General features: G+C 41.8%; 1 protein-coding gene and 1 long non-coding RNA gene across 5 annotated transcripts in view; one reads left to right on the top strand and one right to left on the bottom strand.

The window, feature by feature from the left end:
• Positions 1-10,762: 10,762 nt before the first annotated feature.
• The window catches only part of LOC131796173 (uncharacterized), a 17,543-nt gene continuing 6,165 nt past the window's right edge, over positions 10,763-22,140 (bottom strand). For 3 of the 4 annotated variants that reach the window (XM_066171245.1, XM_066171246.1, XM_066171247.1), the window contains one exon: positions 21,305-21,928. In XM_066171245.1, coding sequence (XP_066027342.1) covers positions 21,911-21,928 — 18 coding nt within the window. In that variant the 3' untranslated portion in view covers positions 21,305-21,910. Of the gene's footprint in view, positions 11,572-21,304; positions 21,929-22,140 lie in introns of those variants that run through there. The other variant, XR_010718533.1, reaches the window with a different exon arrangement.
• Positions 14,158-22,140, top strand: part of LOC131796174 (uncharacterized) — a 22,780-nt gene continuing 14,797 nt past the window's right edge. The window contains exon 1 of the long non-coding RNA XR_010718535.1: positions 14,158-14,319. This is a non-coding gene — a long non-coding RNA (uncharacterized lncRNA). The remainder of the gene's footprint in view (positions 14,320-22,140) is intronic.

The following is a 22,140-nucleotide window of genomic DNA, read 5'->3' as shown; positions in this document are numbered from 1 at the left end:
AAGTAAGATGTTCTGTTTTTCTTCTTGAATAAAGATAGGTCTCGCAGGTTTGTTATTACACTGGGAACACTAATAATAAGAGTTATACTGGTAAAAATCCCAAGATAGGAGGACGATCGCGATATGAAATGCGCCATATAAGGCACAAAGAGGCATATAGGCTATATATAAATATGGCTGAAAGAACGATACACGAGTGTGTATCGACCCCCAAACTTAGCGCTTTCCCCGTGGGTTCCCGTCAGTCACATACATGTATATCAGCACAACGGTAAACGCACATAGTACACACAGTTTTTACTTACGCCAGCACTTACCTTCTCAAATTTGTTCGATCTAAAATGGGGGTGAATACAGCACATGTACAATGCTTCTACATTCGATTGAGATGCGAGACAAGTTGGAAGTAGCCAAGTGTGACCAGCATCTTACCAGCGTGTCACGTGCTACTTGAATTATGTACATAGCTGAAGCCACGAACTTCTGGTACGGTTTGAATCTGATTAGTTGATAGGGAAACGTGAATTTTCTAGATAAATTACATAGAAAAATCTAATGCTTTTCGTTTTCGAACCTCAATGAATTTGCACTCATTTAAGTTATAAGTTTCTAGTGCGGGTGAGCTGTAATATAAGAGAGTGCAGAAAAAGAGGCTTGAAAAAGTTCATACCTCGACAAAATCTCATATCCTGGTTAGTCGCTAAAACAAACTAGGCTAAAGAGGCACATGTTGGGAACAAAGCAACAGTGCTAATGGGTTTCATTCGTTCCGCGTAAATGAATGTCACAAATGGGAAATATGACTGAAACAGTTCGTATTTTGATCTTTGCATGGAGGCCTGAATTTTTCTTTAAATTTCTATAAATTTCTAGAATTGCAACTCACTCGTAAGAACCATAACGTTACTTAGTACCATCCACAGATCAAAACGTGCCTCCTTTCGTGTTAACTATTTGCACAATGTTTTTTATGTTTAACGCGAACGGCCAGGCTCCCGTGAGGGCGGTGCAATGCCTGCCGAACTAACCGTCTAATCCAACCCAAGGCGGGGAGTGCAAGGCCTTGAGGTTGGGTTCACACTTAAACAAGAGGGTCACCAGACACCAAATTCGTTGGGGAATCGAACCCCACCTCGCAAAACATTAAACACACCTACACGGAGAGAAAAAAAACGCACACGCTCGGTAACGATAATAAAACGATAATAATATCCCCTAACCAGCCAAGGGGCGGTAAGCGGACAAAAAACAAAACAATAATCATAACCCCTAGCCAGCCAAGGGGTGGCACGCAAAACAAAAAACAAAACAATGATAAAAACCCCTAACCAGCCAAGGGGTGGCACGCGAACAAAAAACAAAACAAGCGGAGCAGCCAAAAAACAAGCTAGAGAACGATCGACAAAGTGTTGCCACTTACAGAGGCGACAACACCACGGGCGCCCCACTGACGGAGGAAGTAACGGCGACGACGGGAAGACTGGAAGCGCTTGAAGAAAATCGGAAGGTGACACTTCAGGCGGGCTTTCACTTTGGCGATGACGTCCACAGCGCCTGGGGGGACATTGCGAAAAACGAAAGTCGTTTCGGGACTGCCAGATGTAGAATTTACACAGATTCAGAAGGTAAACAAAGACACGAGGGGTGACGCACAGTTCGTCCGAACTGAAGCCGAAGCGAACGTGACGCACCAAGAGAGCCGGACACATGAAGGAGAAACTGAACAACAACGATTGCAACCACGACAGAACACTTTGAGCTAACGGACAGTAATAGAAAAGATGATCTAGAGATTCGATGGTCGGACCACAGAAACAAGAAAGGGGAACTGGCAGTCCAAAGGATGCCAGGCGCTGCGCCGTGTACAGCACGCCGTGTGCCAACTTCCAGTTTAGGTCGATGACATGACGGTCTACGTCGAAGAAAGACAGGGAACGCCATGTGGCGGGCCAGTCGAGTGGGCCGAAGGTGAACGAAAACTTATCGACGCAGTGCGGTTGGACCATGTTCTCCGAAAGGAGGTATAGGTAACAAGAACTGGTGGACACGCCCGCCACCGGGGTGCAAACCAGAGGCGAGCCTGCCAGGGAATTATGGGAGGTGGAAAAAGAACCGTTGAGACGACGCCATGCGAACAAGAGGGACGAGTAGAAGGGCGGCAAAACCCCGGGGTCGAATGAAAAAGGTCGAGAAAGCACAGTTGCGGGGGGAACACCGAAAGACGACGAGAACCAGAAAGACATGAGAGAAGACCAGCCCGAGGGCGAAGAGGCAAACCTCTTCACCCACTAGCCAAGCAGAGCAAAGACTTTGAATTTCACGTTTACAACAGGAAACCCGCCAAAAAGGTGGGGCTGGACCACGTTAGAGTGGGACACCAGTTCCCGCTTACTGGACCAGAAAAAGGAAAAGACCAAACGGGAATGCTCTTTCTCCACCCAGGCCGGCATGTGCACGAGAGAAGCCACGTACCAGACCCGGGAGAGAGCCAGAGCTTTGATGACGAGGGCCTTACCGCGAAAAGTCAGGGAGCGAGAGCGCCAAGACGTGAGAACATGGTCCACGGCGTCTATCCGGGGGCGCCAATTGTCCTCTTCTAGATTGCCATGACCGATGAAAACACCCAGAATCTTCAATTTGGCATATGACCAGTCCAGGGCTACAGGGGGGTTGGAGCGACCGGACCACGCCCCCAGCCACAGGCCTTTGGACTTCGAGCGATTCAACTTGGTACCGGAGGCTGCTTCGAACAGTGCGAACGTCTCGAAACACGCTCTGATGGATTCGTCCGATGTCAAGACGAGCGACGTGTCGTCGGCGTATTGGGAAATGGGGGACAATGGGGGGAAACCCGGGAGCGAAAGGCCCGAGACGCGAGGATTACGGCGAATGTTAATTGCTAGCACTTCCGACACCAGCACATATAGGAGAGGGGACAGGGGGCAACCCCGGCGAACTCCTCGGGAAAGGGCGAAAAAAGGGGACAGATAACCGTTGACATTGACCGAACTTTGGACATGGAAGTAAAACAGATTCACGCACGGGATAAAGGAAGGGCCGAAACCCATGGCGGAGAGAGTGGACCTCATGAAGCCCCAGTCAACTCGGTCAAACGCCTTCTCCTGATCGAGGGACAGGATCGAGACGGGTGCCCCAGACGAAGAAGCGTAGTGGACCACGTCACGCAATTTTATAATCGACATTTAACAAGGTGATGAGGCGCCAGTTCCGCGGATCCAGGCGATCCCCCTTCTTAAACGACAGAGTTATGATACCCCTACGCTGGGAGAGAGCAAGGGAACCAGAAAGGGAACAAGAGTTGAGCACAGCGACCAGATCACCACCAAGAACATGCCAGAACCGAAGGTAAAATTCCACCGGAAGACCGTCGAGACCCGGGGCTTTGTTCTTGGCCATGCCCTTGAGTGCACAGAGACACTCGTGGGGAGTGAGGGGACCCTCACAAAGACGGGCCTGGTCGCAGGGAAGAGGGCACGGAAAGTTAGAAAGAAGAGAAGACTGGACGACAGAATCCGTGGGGACAGAAGAGAACAGATCGGAGTAAAAAGTGTTTAGGGTGCGACACAGGCCCTCCGGGGAGGAGACTATAGAGCCTCCGCTCTCTCTCAACGCAGGGATCCATCTATCTACGGCGCGCTTCTTCTCCAACCGGAGAAAGTATGCAGACGAGGTTTCTCCTTCCTCCACCCATCTAATACGGAACCGAACCTGAGCCCCTTTAGCCGCCTCGCGATCGAGGGACGCACGGGCCAACACAAGACACGGAACCAGCGTCCACTTTCGTCTTTAAGTGTGCTACCAGGTCAGCTAGCAGGGACCTATTACGAGCCCCCGCTGCAGACCTATTTTTGCAATACCTGATGGTGAGCCCCTTGAGGCGGCTCTTTCCGGCATCCCACCATTCAGCCAGTGAGGAAAAGTTGTCCATGGAACCGCGCCAGGCCTGCCAGAAGTCAGAAATCAGACGGACATACTCGACGTCTTTCAGGACGGCAGTATTAAGTTTCCACATGCCTGGACCGGAGGGAATGATGTCAGGAACCGTGACAGAGACCTAGACCCCGCAGTGATCTGAAAGAGGACAGGGCACCACGGAGCAGGCCGAGACGGACGAGACCCACTGGGAAGGAATACCGACATGGTCGATGCGCGAGGCGAGGGCACCGTTTCATTTGGACCACGTGAACCCCGGTGTAGACGGGTGCAAGTATCTGAAAATATCCACCACGGAACACGCATCGAAGAGGCCACGAAGGGCAGAAGTACTTTCGCGAGACGTGTCCGACGGATCGGAGCCACGCCTATCTAAAGCCCTGTCGAAGACCGTGTTGAAGTCGCCACACAACAGGGAAGGAACAGAAAAGTCAATTTTGTCTTGAAGGTCGTGCAAAAAGGAGTCCCGGGCGGGATTACGATTAGGGACGTACAGACAGCACACACGGAAAGACTGGTCCCGGAAGGAAAACTCACATTGGAGGTAACGTCCCTCCGCGTCGCACCACGAGTCCGATACAGATAAAGAGTCGCGAAAAAGAATAGCACAACCAGAGGAACGCACAGAGCCCGGGGAACACACCACACCAAAACCCGAAGACTGAAACCACGACGAACACTCCTGCACCGAGGAACAATGAACCTCTTGGAGGCAGATGATGTCGGGCCTCACGGGAAGGGAACGGACCCAATGTAAGGGTCCCGCCCTCTTCGAGGCATCCCTGATGCCATTACAATTCAAAGATAAAACCGACAAGGCCATAAAGAAATGAAAAAAAGAAATCATCTATTTACCCTTCTTCTTCTGCACGCCAGCCCCAGGAACTGCCTTGGATCTCTTGACGATAGAGGTCGCAGCCACGGCAGCTGATGGAATTATTGCGCGATTCGAGCGCTTACGACCCGCTGCCAGTAGTTGGTCCAGGGAATCGGGTGGATCGGACGAGGAGGAGAAGCTCGAAATGCTCGGGGAGCCGCTGCATTCCATGCTCCCCGACTCCTGACTACCCAGATCACTAGTCTCTACATTAATTTCATTTACTTTGACTACATTAATTCCTTTTTCATTAACTACAATATCTTTGACCACATTAGCTTCGTTTGCAATATCCATACTACTACTACTTTCCGTTTTACTTTCACTATTAACTACTGTTACATTATCTACTACTGATTCATTTTCACTTTCGATGCCATCCATACCTTCCACCGCGGCAAGGAGGGAAACGCCCAATGGGCCAGGGGTCACTTCGACCTCGGGCACGCTGGGAGACCCCCAGACGAAACATGACTATCTTCGGCGTCCATACTATTTATGGGCTCGGTAACTTCAGGGACATCGGCCTCGGCCGAAACTGGGGGGCCACAATGGGCGGGAAAGACTGAGCATCCGCCAGGGGGGCAAAGTTGGCCAGAATAGGACCATCCCCCCAAACGCGCCCACCCCGGCGGGACGGACATGCCCGAGCCAGATGACCGGCATCGCCACACTCTCTGCATTTCCTGTTATGTCGACAATCCGCGGCTTTGTGGCCCATGGTTTTGCAGATCTGACAAAACGGTGCCATTCCGCGATACCACGAGTAGGATAAGAGTCTACAAAAACTTCAGCAGGGATCTGCTGGGACAGGGACATCGTAAAGACGCGTGACCCCGTGAGGTGGTTAGGGTGACCAGCGAAGTATTGATGTTTTACCGACACTATTTTATCATAGCGACGAAACTCCTCGAGCAAGAGGGCGTCGTCCCCCTCTGCCGGATAATGGTGAACGTAGACCATGGTGTTAGGCCGGTCAGAGGGGGGTAACATCACATTCAATGTTCTCAAGCATGATAGACCCTTGGCTTACAAGGCGCTCTTTATCCGCGGAATATTTGAAGGTAAGCCTGATAAGGCCCCTCGGCACGAACTGAACAGCCGACAGTTTACTAAAATCGACCACCTACTCCAAAAACGACAAGACACGCGGCTTTTCGTGCGCGACGACGGCCGCGGGCGCGTGAACAACACAGGTGTTCGCGCATAGGAACACCATATTGGAATCGAATAAAGGGAAAGAGAAAAAAAAAAGCGAACAGCAAAAAAGGAGAAAAGGCCCAAAACTAGGGCTCAAATGGTTGGCCCAAAGGGCCGATCCCCCAAAGAAAAAACCTTACGGGATTAAAAGAGCACCTATACGTGTGGACAAACACGCAGACTAATACAACAACTAGCGAGACCAGGAAATCCTGGCACACTATAACCAAGGGAGAAAAGGGGCCAAAAAACCCCAAGGACCACGCCCCAAAAAGGCTGAACTCGGCCCCAAAATGGGATGGGTGACACACGCGAGAAAACAGTCACAGGCCTGGAAATCCTGGCCTAAAACTGGAGGGAACAACGCCAAAAAAGCTTTTAGCCAGGCGACGGGTGAATTCAGTTCAAACACTCACCGGAGTCCATGAAGCGAAATTGTTTCGGGCTTCCAAAACAAAATCCTGTACATTTTTAAATTTTATATCTCGGACTTAGGGCTGCAGAAAAAATAACTGATTTTTTTCTGGTTAACCTCACACAAAAGTTTTGCTCATCCAATTAGATTGTTTGGAAATGGTTTACTTCGATTCACGACATCAAGTCCTAGAAGAAAATTATGTATAACCTTTTTCCTTTGTTATGAATGTCAAACAAGCATTGATTTCTCAGGAATGTTGTATTTTTGGCACTCGATAATCTATATCTTCTGTATTCATCGATCGTGTATTGTGATTGACAATGCTTATGATAAAAATGTGAGCACCCTCTAATACTGAGTTTTTTCCTGACTTGACAAAAGAACCCTTCAACCTCGTTACTAACCTCTCGTATCTTCTCAACGGCAAAGGACATAGGAGAAAGACTAATCTCTCTCTTTCTCTGTATGAATTAAGGGAGCTACTTCACGACTCTCGCACGTGTGGTAAGAGTCGAGAAACCAGTGACACCCACGGGCCGTACGTAGCCATTCACGTCGAGTTTCAAACAGCCCGTTAAATCATGGAATGTTGCGATCGCATTATTGAGACTATTTATTTGGTGTTTTTTTGGGTTTAATATGTTACTGATTCGTAGATTCTACGATTTATGTCTTCAAGTCTTCCTTTGGTGTTGCAAACTTGAAAGCATGGACTTTTCTTGCGTAGAGGCAAGGAAGTGAGAAGAACAAAATATGGAAGAAGGACTTTTTCCTTTACAAATCTCTATTAATGCAAGTATATTTTGGCAAATTAAAGAAATGTTGAATTGTAATTATCTCGCATCACATCCAACAGTTTGTGACCAAATTCCCTTGAGCCGTAAACTTTTACCGCTGCGCGCACTGCTTCTTGGTAAACACGATTACGAACAATAGCGATTTGACACCTACAAGTGTGAAACTGGAAGAACTCAGTGCACAAACTCAGCGTGGCATAGCCCCTTTAAACTTTAATTGGCCATTTTTAAGGTTACTTACATCTATTTGTTTTTAATGTACTATTTTAGGGTAAAGGTACTTCAAAAAAAAGTTCCTTGAATACATCCAGCACGTCCATTCGACTAATATCGTCTGAGATGTCTATGAATGTAGCAATGGTTTTTTTCCCCTCGTGTATACTTTGAGTTTAATTCCCTCTTCAATTATTACGTTAGTATCTCGTGAAATTTGTGTTTCATCTCCTTTGTGATTTTTATAATATCTCGGGTACTTTTTTGAGATTGATCTTCTGTGCAATGGTTACTTAAGAATCTAACGCATTTTAACTTTCATCGCCTCTACGATTGATACGTTAATATTCTGCGCACTTCGAGTTTGATCATCTTTACGATTGTTACGTCACTATCTCGTGCATTTTGAGATTCATCTTCTCTACGTTTTCTTGTAGTTATCTCGCACACTTTGGTTTTGTTCCTCTCTGCAATTTTTACGTTACTGTCTCGTGCACTATGAGTTTGATTCTCTCTGCGCTTGTTCCTTTAGTATCTCACGCTCTTTCAGTTTGATCGTCTTTGTGATTGTTAAGTACTAGTAGGCATCTCGCGCACCTTGTGTTTGATCCTCACTGTGATTGTTATGTCAATGTCTCGTGCAACTTGAGTTTGATCTGCTTTGCAATTGTTACGTTAGTGTATCGCTCATTTCGTGTTTGATCTTCGATGCGATTGTCATAGTTGTGTCTCGTGCATTTTGTGTTTGATCCTTTCTACGATTGTTACGTTAGTGTCTCGCTCACTTCGTGTTTGATCTTCAATGCGATTGTCATAGTGGTGTCTCGTGCACTTTGTGTTTGATCCTCTCTGCGATTGTTACGTTGGTGTCTCCCTCACTTCCTGTTTGATCTTCAATGCGATTGTCACAGTAGTGTCTCGTGCACTTTGTGTTTGATCCTTACTGTGATTGCTATGTCAGTGTCTCGTGCACTTTGAGTTTGATCCTTTCTACGATTGTTACGTTAGTGTCTCGCTCACTTCGTGTTTGATCTTCAATGCGATTGTTATGGTGGTGTCTTGTGCACTTTGAGTTTACTTCTCTGCGATTGCTACGTTTACTTCGTGTCTCGTGCAGTTTTAGTTTGATCCTCTTTATGCCTGTTACGTTAGTTTTTCTTGCGATTCTCACGTTGTTTTCCTGTGCTCTTTGAGTTTTACTCTCTCTGCAGTTATGATCATTAGTATATCGTGCACATTATGTTTGATCCTTTTTGCGATTGTTACTTTGGAGTCAAACACACGGTGAGTTTGATGATCTCTGCGATTGTTACGTTAATGTCTCGCGCACTTCCAATTTCGTCTTCTCTTCGATTGTTAAGTAGCATTTGGCGCTTTCTGTGTTTAATCTTCTTTGCGATGATTAGTAAACATTTTGCGCGCTTCGTGTTTGATTCTCTTTGTGACTGTTGAGTGAACATTTCCTAACCTTTGTATTTGACCTTCTCTGCAATTGTCACATTAGTTTCTCGCTGTTATAGTTGAGTAAACATTCCGCGACCTTTGAGTTCGATCTTCTCTGCAATTGTTTAGAAAGTAGTTTTAGCATCCTGCACACTTTGAGCCTGAGTGCCTCACGCAATTTGAGTTCCATCCTCTCCTCGATTATTAAGTCAGTTTCTTCTCTCTGCGACTGTTACATTCATGACTCGTGCACTTTGAGATTGTTGAGTTGGTTTCCAACGCAATTTTTGTTTGATCCTCTTTGAGATGGTTCCGTTATCATATGACGCACTTTAAGATTAATCCCGGCTCTGTGCGATTGATACTTTAGTATCTCGTGTACGTTAAATTTACTCCCCTCTTCGATTGCTGCACTAGTGTTTCGCGCACTATGACTTTAATCCTACCTCGATTTTTAATACGAAAAGTACGCACTGAATTTAATCCTTTCTTCGATTCTCTTGTTGGTATCTCGTATACTTTGTGTTTGCTCTCAGCTGCGTTTGTTGCGTTATTGTCCCGTGCATTTGAGTCTGATCCCTTCCGCGTTTCTTAGAAGCCGGCCAAAGTCGCCAAATGCATACACAACATTTCAGTGGAATATATTACAAAATGCTGAATCGTGTTGAGAGATGTTGTTAAGGAGCTGGCCAAACGCGCGCAACATCCGAAATTTTCGCAACAAAAATTTGACCGTTTGATCCAACACCATTTGACATCTTGCAACATGTTGCAACATGTGGCAAAATGTTGCTACAGGGTGGCAAAAGGTGTGCAACATTGCACACAACTGTATTGCGAGATGTTTTGTTGAAATGTTGCGCTGCCCATGTTGGTATCTCATGCCCTTTAGTTTGATTCTCTATGAGATTGTCACGTTTTTGTATGACACAGTTGATTCTAATCTTAGCTCTTTGCCCCTATTACCGAACGTTAGTATCTCGCGCACGTTGAATTTACTCCTTTCTTCGATTACTGCACTAGTTTTTCGCGCGCTATGAGTTTAATCCTACACTGATTGTGAAAATGTATCATACGCACTTTGAGTTTAAATATATCCTCGATTCTTGTGTTAGTTTCTCGTCACTTGGAGTTATACTCGACCTGCGATTGTTGATTTAGTTACTCATTTACCTTTTATTGAATTCCTCTTTGCGATGAACCTGTTAGATTGTCTGCACATTATTTAATTCTTTATATTACACCCAAAATCACTGGTGATCATTGCAATCTGATTGGCTCTCATTGATACGATTTATTCACGAATCGCTCCATTTGTTTCGTTAAATTGCACGTTTTTCCCAGCCAATGAGAAAGCTTTACTTAAACACGACAACCAATCAGATTTCAATGCTTGTTCAAAGTGACCAATCAAATAGCAGGAAAATCAAAGACAAGTTTTTCAAATTTTACAAGTTAGTTTGGTATTGGATCAATAAAATGTGTGTGAAGACTTAATTAGGCTGTATCTGAGCGACTGAATTTTGCGATTTCAAAATGGATGTAATAAAATGGCAATTGAAGCTTGTGTCGCGCAATTTTAGCGTGAAATCATACTGCGCACTCGTTCGATTTTGAAATCGCGCATATGATTCCAGACCTACTTGCACTCACTCAGTTCAATTACCATTACTAATATCTCGCTTATATCTTGTTTTTTTTTTCCCTAAGTAGTTGTAATATCAAGACGAACAGCATTTTTGCATGAAAAAAACATTGCGCTAAATCTCAAAGTAGAGACAGCCTACAAAACCGATTAAACAGCAGAGGTGTTGCTAGGTTGTAATGAAAGGGAAGGTTTTTTTCACGCAATCTGTTTCATTTCCTTTATTTATGTTAACGCGGACGGAAATATCTGCAAATCTTGAAGTAGTAAATATGAAAATCTAGTAAATAACATCCGGGCCAGCTGCACATCCAGCACGGTGTCCTGATGCTGAGATGATGAAGAAGCCACTTGAGACTAGCAGTCCATGAAAACACGGCATATCACAGCTTACCAAAAGTTTTAAAGAACAAAACCCATCACAATCCTCGAACAAGCGACCTTAAACTTGGCATTGGTAAAATACTTCTGCTCAGGTAATTTTCAAAACGTCACTCACTCTCACCAACCGCAGTCCTTTTCGTGACAGTTCTCATCCAAACGATCGAACTACACGATCGATAGTGCAAAGGTAATTTATCGAAATCTCGCTTCATGCATAAGTCCCTCTCTAATCTCAGTCTTTCTCTACACTTTAATTCAGACCTGTACTAATGTTAGCATAAACGCTTTTACAACCTTTGTCCTTTCTAACGAGCTTCCCACTTTCGTAAACCCCCGTCCAGAGCTTCAGGGGTTTATTTATTTTATCCGGAATCCTCCCCGGCGGTTAGTTTTCATATCGCACAAAAACCACTCGTAAAAAAGCCAGTGTTGATCTGATGGCGGATGTGTATTTAGAGGACCGACGTCATTGTTACACTTTTACATCACTAATGATGTTTTGGTTCCCAATCTCCCGGACTGGATAAGATCTTTTTCTCGCAGGTGCGCCATACCGCTTGATCATAATTTATCAAAGCAAGATTCACTTCTTTGAATCGGTGAAGGTGTTAAATATATCATGAAAATGGAATCCTTCTGTCTGTAAACACAAAAAGACATCCTGTGTCGTCAGTCTGATCTGTGGGGAAATTACTTTCAGGAGCAAAGAGCGAAAACATTGACCAGAAGCGGCTCTTCCTCAAGGTAAAAAACATTGATGGACTCGTGTTGAATGTGTATTTGGGTAGCTTCATTTGACTGAGTACTTATACATCTGCAGTTATACCGGTCAGTGCTAAAATATAACACTCGAGCCTAGCGCACACTGCTAAGCGCCCTGAGGAAAATGGAGACAAACGCCATGTTTGAACGACAGTCGATCGGGAACGAGCTAGCCTCATAGTTACTTCAAATTGTTCATGCGATTATTCGTAGAAGTAAATACAACGTATCCCTTTCGTATGAGCACGATTACAACCCATCTAAATTCCTATATTTTTCCAAGAATTTAACATGTTTAAGCACAGGCTTCACTCTTGGGATTTATTCTTTATACAAGGCTCCTTGAAATTTCTCGAAGATTGCCTATTCATAACTTGAACTACATATCATATTCATTGCTAAGACTAGGCTATTTCGTAATTTAAGATAATTTGGTTCTATCAACTGAGTTAGTAATGTAAATTGGCCATCGTAAATGGTTTAAAAGCTGACATTTCGAGCTTTGCCCTTCGTCATTCACTCTGACAAAGGACTAACGCTCGAGACGTCGGCTCAGAACCTCTTTACGGAGGCCAATTTACATTATCAGGTTAGTCGATAAAAACAATTTATTTTTTCAAACTCTCCCACCGACGCAGCACCACAGTTTCTCTAGAAACTTACCCCCTTTATTTCTTATTACATTGAAAAAATTCGACTAAACAGATCTTGCCATGGGAAATCATGTGAGGATCAAACCTTTTTAAGCAGTATTATTTTTGGAGATGACAGGTCAAAATCCATTAGACAATTTTTTTTTAACTTACATTGGCGCTTTCTCTTTTTATGTGGGGATAAGCGGCAATGGACGAGGCAAAGTAAAAAGAAACAATAAACGTCAACGCACCGCGCAGCTTTAGGTGCAGCAAGGCCAGCATACTAAGCCACCGTTTAGATCTTATACAAACTCCTGAATATGGTCACACCCGTCGTTTGGACAGGTTGTTTTAATTTCCCACCGTCTAGAAAATCTTAGCGAAGGGGAGTTAATTTTGGAATTTTTTAGCACGAACGAGAAAAGAAAAAAACCTGGGTATTTCATAAAGTTTTGCAAAAAAATCCACGGAAACACTAACAGGACTACAAAAAAATGGCGCGATTTTTGAAAGCTTTAATAATAAGCTTGGATGTTTCACTTAAGCAACGAAACACAACCTAGCTTTTTAATACCTTAGTTTCATCCTTGAACTTTCCGAAAATTGTTCATTCTCGAAAAATTCACAACCGAAAAGTTTCTCAGTTATCCTCAAATTTCTGAGAGCAATTTTGGTTAACTTTGTGACATTCTCGCACGTTTTTCAGCCCCGTTGACTATTAATGATCTTGAACGTTCTCATATTTGAAGGCGAGTGAAATGTTAAAATTTTTTGAAACTCAGGAAATATATTTACAAGTGGTTCATGTGATATTTTGTCTACCATATACTCAACAGTAAAGTGAGTGGTTTGAACCCAGAGGAAACAGCTGATCATATGGTCTGAACGTCCTGGTGTAAATAATTTGAAAAGAACAGCTGTCGTGAACAGTGAATGACGTTTCGACAACCTGAGCGGAAGTTGATTTCACCTCACTCTGATAATAACTTCCGCTGAGGTTGTTGAACCGTCAGCCACTGCGCCGACAACAGTCCTCTTCAGGACAACTCGGCACCCGGACGATTAGGCCACACATCAATTACATTTTCAAAATTCCCAATAATTATAGTTTAACCAACTTGGACTCAAGTTTCACAGCAAATTTGAGAAAACAAGACGCTGATTAAGTATGAAACAAGTCATGTTACCACAGTTACATCAGTGATCCATCGGACTTATCGTATTCTATCGACATTGAAATATGTATACATTGTGCAAATAGTTAACACAAAAGGAGGCACGTTTTGATCTGTGGATGATGATAAGTAACGTTATGGTTCTTACGAGTGAGTTGCAATTCTAGAAATTTATAGAAATTTAAAGAAAAATTCAGGCTTCCATGCAAAGGTCAAAATACGAACTATTTCAGTCATATTTCCCGTATGTGACACATCCCTTTACGCGGAAAGACACCCATCAGCATTGTTGCCTTGTTCCCAACATGTGCCTCTTTAGCCTAGTTTTTTATAGCGACTAACCAGGATATGAGATTCTGTTGAGGCAGGAATTTTTTCAACCCTCTTTTTCTGCACTTTCTCAAATTATAGCTCACCCGCACTAGAAACTTATAAGTTTAATGAGAGCAAATTCATTGAGGTTCGAAAACGAAAAGCATTAGATTTTTCTGTTTCACTCTGTAATTTTCCAATAATTCACGTTTCCCTATCAACTAATCATATTCAAACCGTACCAGAAGTTCGTGGCGTTAGTTATATACATAATTCAAGTAGCACGTGACACTTTAAGATTGTCGTCACCTATTGGCTACTTCCAACTGCTTTCGCATCTCACGCGAATTTAGATGCACTTTACATGTGCTGTATTCGCCCCCAATTTAGATCGAACATATTTGAATAGGAAAGTGCCGGCGTAAGCAAAAATGTGTGTACCATGTGCGTTTACCATTGTGCTGATACACATACATGTAACTGACGAGAACCCACGAAGAAATGGTAAGTTTGATGGTCGATACACGCTATTGTATTGTCCTTTCAGCCATATAGATATACATATATATGCGCATATATCTCTTGGTTCAGTTCTTATACGGCGCGTTTCATCGCGGGAGAAATCTCGATCATCCTCGGCTATCTTGGGATTTTTACTAATGTATCACTTATTATTAGTGTTCCCCAGTGTAATGACAAAACCTGAGAGACCTGTCTTTATTCAAGAAGCAAAACAGTATATATTGCTTGCTTGGAAGTCGTAATCAATGGATTTTTATGATCATTTTCGATTCTCTTTAGCACAAAAGGTTAAAGTTTTTGCCACGAAACTCAATATGAAATAATTTCGTACCGATGTATACCATGATAAGGGGGAATACGTCTTTTCACAGCCTTCCATGACTGTAGTTAAGCGTGAATAAACATCTCCAAGGTCTCTACACGTTAATTACTGAACACATTTAAGATGATAAGATCCTAAACCATTCTTCCTTCCTTTCTTCTGAACGGTTTCTCGGATATTATCGTTCAGCTTTCCTTTCGTACGTAAGAGGAACTTTCATGAGCTGAAATAGAACGTGAACGCTCTGTGGCTATAGTGGAGTGTTTGAATACAATTTAACAGCTTCTGGCTGGCTTGATGTGTTACGTGAGGCAGAATAAATGTTCTACAACTGACATTCATTTGGTCAGCACAACATAGTACGTGCACATCATACAATGTGTTATTGGGTGCGTTTCTTGTATGTGGGAAGCTATGGGTGGGTATCACGACCTAGAAAGTGAATTTTTCGGTCTCAGTGCGATTTCAGAGAGGTCGTGAGTACAAAATATCGTTTGATCTACGTAATTTCCTTGAATCAACGCCCTTTGACTTTGCGGGTGTTCCGTTCGTGCTTTACTCCAATAATATGTATTCGGAATATGTGGGTGAGACCATCACTTTTGTCTTAGTCTTCCGCTTTAAGTTCGACTTCATGAGAGAAAGAGAAACCGCAGCAATTCATAGGACCAAAGGGTTACAGAATGCTAGTATCATAAACTGTATTTACATTCCTAGAGTGTTTAATTATTATTTAGTAACGAAAAATTGGTTCAAGTCACGCGATCATGGTCAAGGGCCAGTGGGATGCTAAGTTATGCTATTTTAAAAGTTTTGAGAAATAATCGCACCCTCTGCTTTTTGGTGCAAGGCGTTCATACGGTCAAACGATTTTCTGCGGACATCTCTCCCTTTTCATTGCCTTATCACGGGGGTTCGTATACGCAATGCAACTGAATGCCAAGAGTTGCATGCCGATTGTGTCACTCTTCAGTTCCTCTTAGATTCCTAAATATCCATTTACGTAGGTACTTCGGATACCAAATTTACCGTTTGCCGAACTTTGCCGGTTTCCGCGAATACTCTGATATTAGGTTTCGTAAGAATGACAAGAAACTATCTCTGCTCATCGAAATAGGATCACTTAAATTAATTCATTTATTTATTTTATCTGTTTGTCAGGATTCGGTTGGCGGGTCATGCTTTCGAGTTTTAAATCATGCAAATCATACCACGGATAAGAATAGAGCCTTATTTTCTAGAGGCTATGGCTTTTTTCTGCTTTTTGTCCCAGTGAGCAAGTACTGGGTCAGTACTGGATTTTTACACACCACACGCACAATTAGCTGCATCGATCACTATAAGCCTTTTTTCGACCTTTTCAGAAGTGCTTGGCAATTTCAAACTGTCCGCCATCATAATATCTGACTTCCAATTCGCTGTTGTCAAAGTTTTACGTCATTACTTTAAATTCAGGTGTCATTCAATTACATCCAATAAAATAAGACAGGGAAAGTCCCACTAATGAGCATGCCCATACTTGCCCAAATTAGGAGAAGTTTTCTTTAAACTTAAAATGTAAAATTATCATGCAAGATTCTTTTCTCACATACACATATAAAATCACAAGATTGTCGATTTTTTTTTTGTCTTCTTAAACTGGGACTCTTTGTATCATAGTAGACCCTCCGAACAACGAAGTTTTAGTCGTTTCTAAGCGTTTCTTCAGATCAAAAAGATGTAAAGTGTATTACCGAGAGATGACATTCAGCGATCCGCACAGTTTGAAAGTGAAACTGACAGTAAAATGCGAGTGTTTTGTTTCCAAACAGACCGAGTTAAAACTTTGTATGGGAACTGTTATGGTGACTAGAGAAGAACTTGATTTAAAAACTTTGTGTTAGACGTGAATACACTGCTCTCGCGAGCTGTTCTAAGGTAGTGAGTAAATGTTTGTTTTTAAATAGTCATGAAATTTCCAGCTTACTTGAAATCCTTCGAATTCAACGTTTAGTTCGTCAAGCATATCGCAGTCTCCAAGTGAGTAGCAAGTTAAGTTTAAGTGGAAAATTGACTGATTCTTCCATAAACTCAGAACTCCCTTTAATTCCTTTAAGCTCCGATCCTGTGATGTAGTAGATTATTGGTGTTCGTGTATGCACCATGTATTTGGAGCTGCTCGCAGGTGCTCATGGATACTTATATTTGGGCTACACGAGCGCCGAATCGAGGCAAGTAAGTCAAGTCCAGTCACTTGACTTTCCCACTTAATGTCACCAAATTGCTTCTAGGTCACTGGAACGCTGACATGTCTAAGATTACTGTGCGAACTAAATGAATATTCAAAATTTTCTTAGCCCAATTCAATAAACCAATACGCACCCACAGGTTAAATTTTGCTCCGAAATGCTTCTCAGACACGAACAAGCAAAGTTACAGCCAGCTAACGCCTCAAATCGCTATTGTCCGGACGATCGACTTTGGTGGCGGGGGCTTGTTCGAGTTTCGACATGGCTAACCCTTTTTGTGTACGCTTCTAGGCTCTCTATACGAAATTTAAGCACCCGCGCCGAATTCTCGCCGGTCTTTTCTACGTTTGTAAATAAAGAAAAAGTGATTATTGATTTCTGGCATGTAGACACCAGCACACTATTTTTTTCAGTTCTTGCCGTGACACTACGAAAAACAAAAGAAGACAATAAACATCTCACAATCATTTCAGGATTGTTCGCTATTAAAAAGACAATATTTCTTTCCAGAAATATCTTAATAGGTGTGGTCGGCGCATCATGACACTTTGGAATTTTTTTTCTCTGAAGAAAGAGCCTTTTACTGTTTAAAACAGCAAATTATGTAGTTCCAAATATGTGATTTTTTTCAGGTCTTTCCGTGACACTACAAAAGACGATAAACATCTCAAAATAATTTCACAGTAGCATCCACCGACGCATAACATAAATCAACACTATTCCTTGTAGAAATATCTCAGTAAATGTGATCTGCACATCATGGAAGCTTCGAAGTTTGAATCATCTTTCCTTTGTGGAACAGGGTACTCATAAATATGCAGCAGGTTTTCTGTTTAGCATATGAGACAAATCTTCTGCAACACTGCCTTCTCGCGTTATTATACAACCTCTAGTTCTTTTCAATGCTTTGAAAATTGTGCTATATCAGGAGCCACATGCAGTCTTTGACTGTCTATTTTTTTTTTATGCGCTGTCCGTTTTGGCGCGAAACCACATCGTTTTACCAGCTGATGTACATGCTTGAAGATATTCACAACAGTAGTTTTTGATAACATGCTTTTGTTGAATTCGGTAGCCGCTTTTCTGTTCCGGTCCTCGCCGTATTTCTTCATTAAGGAACAACTGAGATTGGCTTGCCTTCAAACTTCTATTTTTGATAAGTTTCTAACCCGTAGCATGGTTATTATTTCGTATCCTCTACACATAGGAGACACGAGCGATACGTATGATAAAATTGCGTCCAAGGAATTTTTCAGCTTTCATATTTCACTGATTAAAATTGCAATTCATAAACGAAGAGAGAAGTAAACCTATAGTTTTCAAGGACAGCTCATTTGAATGAGCATAGAAGCTAGAGGTGCAATGGAAAGATGGAAAGTGAGAAATGATGAATGAGAAATGGGCAATGGAGAATAAGAAACGGAGAATGGGAATAGAAACGAGAATAAGGAATGAGGAATGGGAAATGGAAAACGAGGAATGGGGAATAGGGTATGGCGAATGGGGAATAGAGAATAACGAATAAGGAATAGGGAATAGGAAATAGGGAATAGGGAATGGAAAATAGGGAATAGGGAATAGGGAATAGGGAATGGGGAATGGGGAGTGGGAATGAATAAATGGAAAGGGGAATGGGAAATGAAAAAAATGAAATGGGAAACTTAAAATGGGAAATGATTTTTTTGGAAATTTTATGTTTATCATGCGAATAAAATTAATTCAGTGGCCTTCATCGATATCCACGCTTTCGTTCAAAAAACGTTGAGAGGCAAAATTTAAGGAACGGAATAAACTGATGATAGAAAGAAGTGATACATGGCAACTAAAGAATGTTGCAAAACCAAATTTTATTCGTTTCATGACCAAGTGATAGGTTGAATCAAATTTTCTGAAATTGATGAAGGGGCTATTTGAGTGTTTTATCAATAAATTGTAATTTTCAAAGGAGTTAGCCCAATTGAATTTTTCAGAGTCCAAGTCACTATCAACTCCGTACGACAATCCGAATTCACAGATGGATATCTATGGGCAAAAAGTTTTCGTTTTTCATTTTATTTTTCGCAAAATGGAGGCTATTTTGTTTATTATCCTTCAAATATTTTTGCAAATTACGGTAAAAAAAAGTGTTTACAAAAAGTTAACTGTTTAATGTGTGGGATGTTCACTTTTCAGTGTTCTCTAGTACGATTTTATGAACAAACAAACATGTCCCGCTCTTTTACAACAACCACAAAACGCTCTCTCTCCTTAAATTGACTTTGAACGAAGACTTGTCGTAATGAACGTAGAGCTTGAAATCAGGGAATATTGCATGGAACATATCCTCGATTATAATCCATCAAATATTTTGCTCGCTCGCGACTGGTCCAAACGCGTCACATTAACAAATATTCCCCTTTTAAAACCGGGGGATATCCGAGGATATTTTGCCACTGAACGTTTTTGAAAGAAAACGCGGATATCGATGAAAAATATATGTTCCTCATTATAAACAGTAAATCTTAAAAAAAAAAATTTTGAAAAAAATTTTCAATTTTTCATTTTATTTTCCCATTCCCCATTCCCCATCTCCGATTCCTCACTCTCCATTCCTCATTCCTCATTCACCATTTCCTATTCTCCATTCCCTATTCCCCATTCCTTATTTTCCATTTCCCATTCCCCATTCCACATTTCCTATTCCTCGTTTCCCATTCCTCGTTTCCCTTTCCCCGTTTCCCATTCCTCGTTTCCTATTCCTCGTTTCCTATTCCTCGTTTCCTATTCCTCGTTTCCCATTCTTCATTCAAGACGTTCTGGTTTTGTCTGAGTCAGATCTGAGAGGGATGACACGCATGCAAACCTATCTAATCTTTTGTTCACCAGTAGCAATCTATCATTCTTTGACTGGTTAGACTCGGGCGTTTTTTTTTTCCACTAGTCCGAAGGTGGCATGTGTGACTGAATATTTCGGTATGTTTGGCCAGATCGCTCTGGATCATGCGACCTTCTCTCGCGACCTGGTGAGCCGCGCTGGTTCCCAGTCTGCGGGTCTCAATGCGCATGCACAAAATCTGAGCATGAACTTCGAAGGTGCGTTTGCTGGAAAAAGGTGACATACAGCGAGTGTAGCCTATTTTACTCGGTATAAGAGGTAAGAGAACGATAGATTGCGTCTTCAACTAGCTTCCAGTTTTCCTACAGTTTCTTTTACTTCATTTTTAATCCTATGGTGAAGACCATCGAGAAAATCATTGTTTCCTTCACTTACATCTGTTTATTACATGCTCACTTTGAAACCAACTGCTCAAGCTTTCGATAAATCACAGATACATATTCGTGCACTTAGAACAGCTGCGAAAAGGGCGGTAAGATCATTTCCGAAAATGGTCGTCATGTTTGAACCAAACCGGTGTGGGCATACAAGTACTAACTACATGTCTGATTATGGAGAAACATGACTTCCATTTCTACATTTCACTTCGACATGGTCTGTGATACGCGACGGTTAACTTCACGGTTTTAGATCAAGCTTGAAACACGAACGAAAAACTATTTGAATTTAAAAACTTGGAGCAATTGTAGAATGTACCATTTGCTGAAGTGCATAGGTTATTTTAAACAAGTGTGCTTAAATCTATAAGTGGACTTCATATTTCTAGTAGCGTTGCCAATACATCATTCTATACTTTGCGATCCACAATCGTCTGTGACTCATAATCGCGAAAGAAACGATTTAAACATCCGTTTTTCTTTTAGCCAAAGTGATGAACACGTCTTTTAAAAGATTTTGAAGGAAAGCAAATTTCACTGTAAGGGCTGAAGGCTAATCTAAAATTATCATGGTTGTTGTTGATACAGAAGTATATCTCTGTCTCTTGTGAGAGATAATTATCAGTATAGTTGACATAATAAGTTGAATTTTACTGTACTTGATTCACATGTTATTTTTACATTACTTAGAGCAATTGGATAAGAATAGATCACAGGAGAGGTCAAACTGTGGGAAGAACATTAGGGACACACTTGGCTGACACCTTGTGCTATCCCCCCCTCCCTTTTTTTTTGTAACACCTTTTGACATTTGTGATCTATAACAGAACTAATGAATGGAGACATTGGATTTTTATGTTAAAGTGATTCCTCAGTTTTGCACTGTGTATCCTATACTAGGCTTAAAACTCATGTAATCAGGGGAATGAGTGTGTGTGCATTCTGAGAACAGGGTATTGTTTTTCAATCCAAGGACAAGGTAAATAGTGACAATAGTCTTAAGCTGTTAAACAAGCATAATGACATATTTTTTTTTGGATAATTTTGGTGTACAATTTATCCCCTTTGAATTGGGGAAATTAAAAAAAATTATTTGAAAATGGGGTAATTTTGGCCCATCATGTATCATAAACAAGTACGGTGACCTATCTTTTTTTATTGTATATTTCAAAACAGACATTGGTAAGGAACATTGGAGGCAAGTTTTAAAAAATTTGCTTTGTAATTTTTTTTTCCTGAAGAACCACCTTAAGTAGAGAAACTTTACATTCAGTGTTATTGCACTACATTGTTCAATCAACTTTAGCATCTTTCCTTGGCTAATATAAGTGGCAATGCCAATGGGTATCAATTATGTTTGGTGTAAAGCTAAGCCTTGCTTTTTTATCAACCACATGATGCATTTAAATAGCTTGTTTCCTTGAAATTACACTGATACAAAAGCTTCACAGATTTTGTGGGAATGACAGATACATTTGACATTTGTATATGTTGTTGAAAATTTGCCATATGATTGAAAAATGAAAAGAATGAAAATAAAGAGTCTGAGAGATATTCTAGTATTCATGTGAACTTTCTCCATTTCACTCAACCCTTTTTTTTCTTCCATTGACAAATGCTTAAACAAGGCTGTTTCAGTTTAACCAGTCACTCTCAAACATGCATACATACTTATACCTTTAAGTTTGTAAATTTTATCATCTGTACTCTCCTTGCTAACCTGAGTGTCTTGTAAGCTAATACACAACAGTCTTCGATGAGGCAGGATCTTTTATAGTTCTTCACCTCCCTGTTTTAAGTTAAAGAAAAACTAATATTGGGTACAAAGAAGTATTTGATAGCCATATATGTGCCTTGACAGGTAAAATACCTTGTTGCCCAAAAATAGCCTTTAATCATGTAAGTTGGTGTGACTTTTGAGAAGTAATGCAATTTTCCATTGATTATAAAAATGTAAATTAAGGTGAGCCGTTATGAACTCTGATTAAAAAAAACAGCCTG

Source organism: Pocillopora verrucosa, chromosome 8, assembly GCF_036669915.1.
Source record: "Pocillopora verrucosa isolate sample1 chromosome 8, ASM3666991v2, whole genome shotgun sequence".
NCBI lineage: Eukaryota > Metazoa > Cnidaria > Anthozoa > Scleractinia > Pocilloporidae > Pocillopora > Pocillopora verrucosa.
Note: the sequence above shows the minus strand (reverse complement) of the source record. Positions and strands in the feature narration are given on the sequence as shown.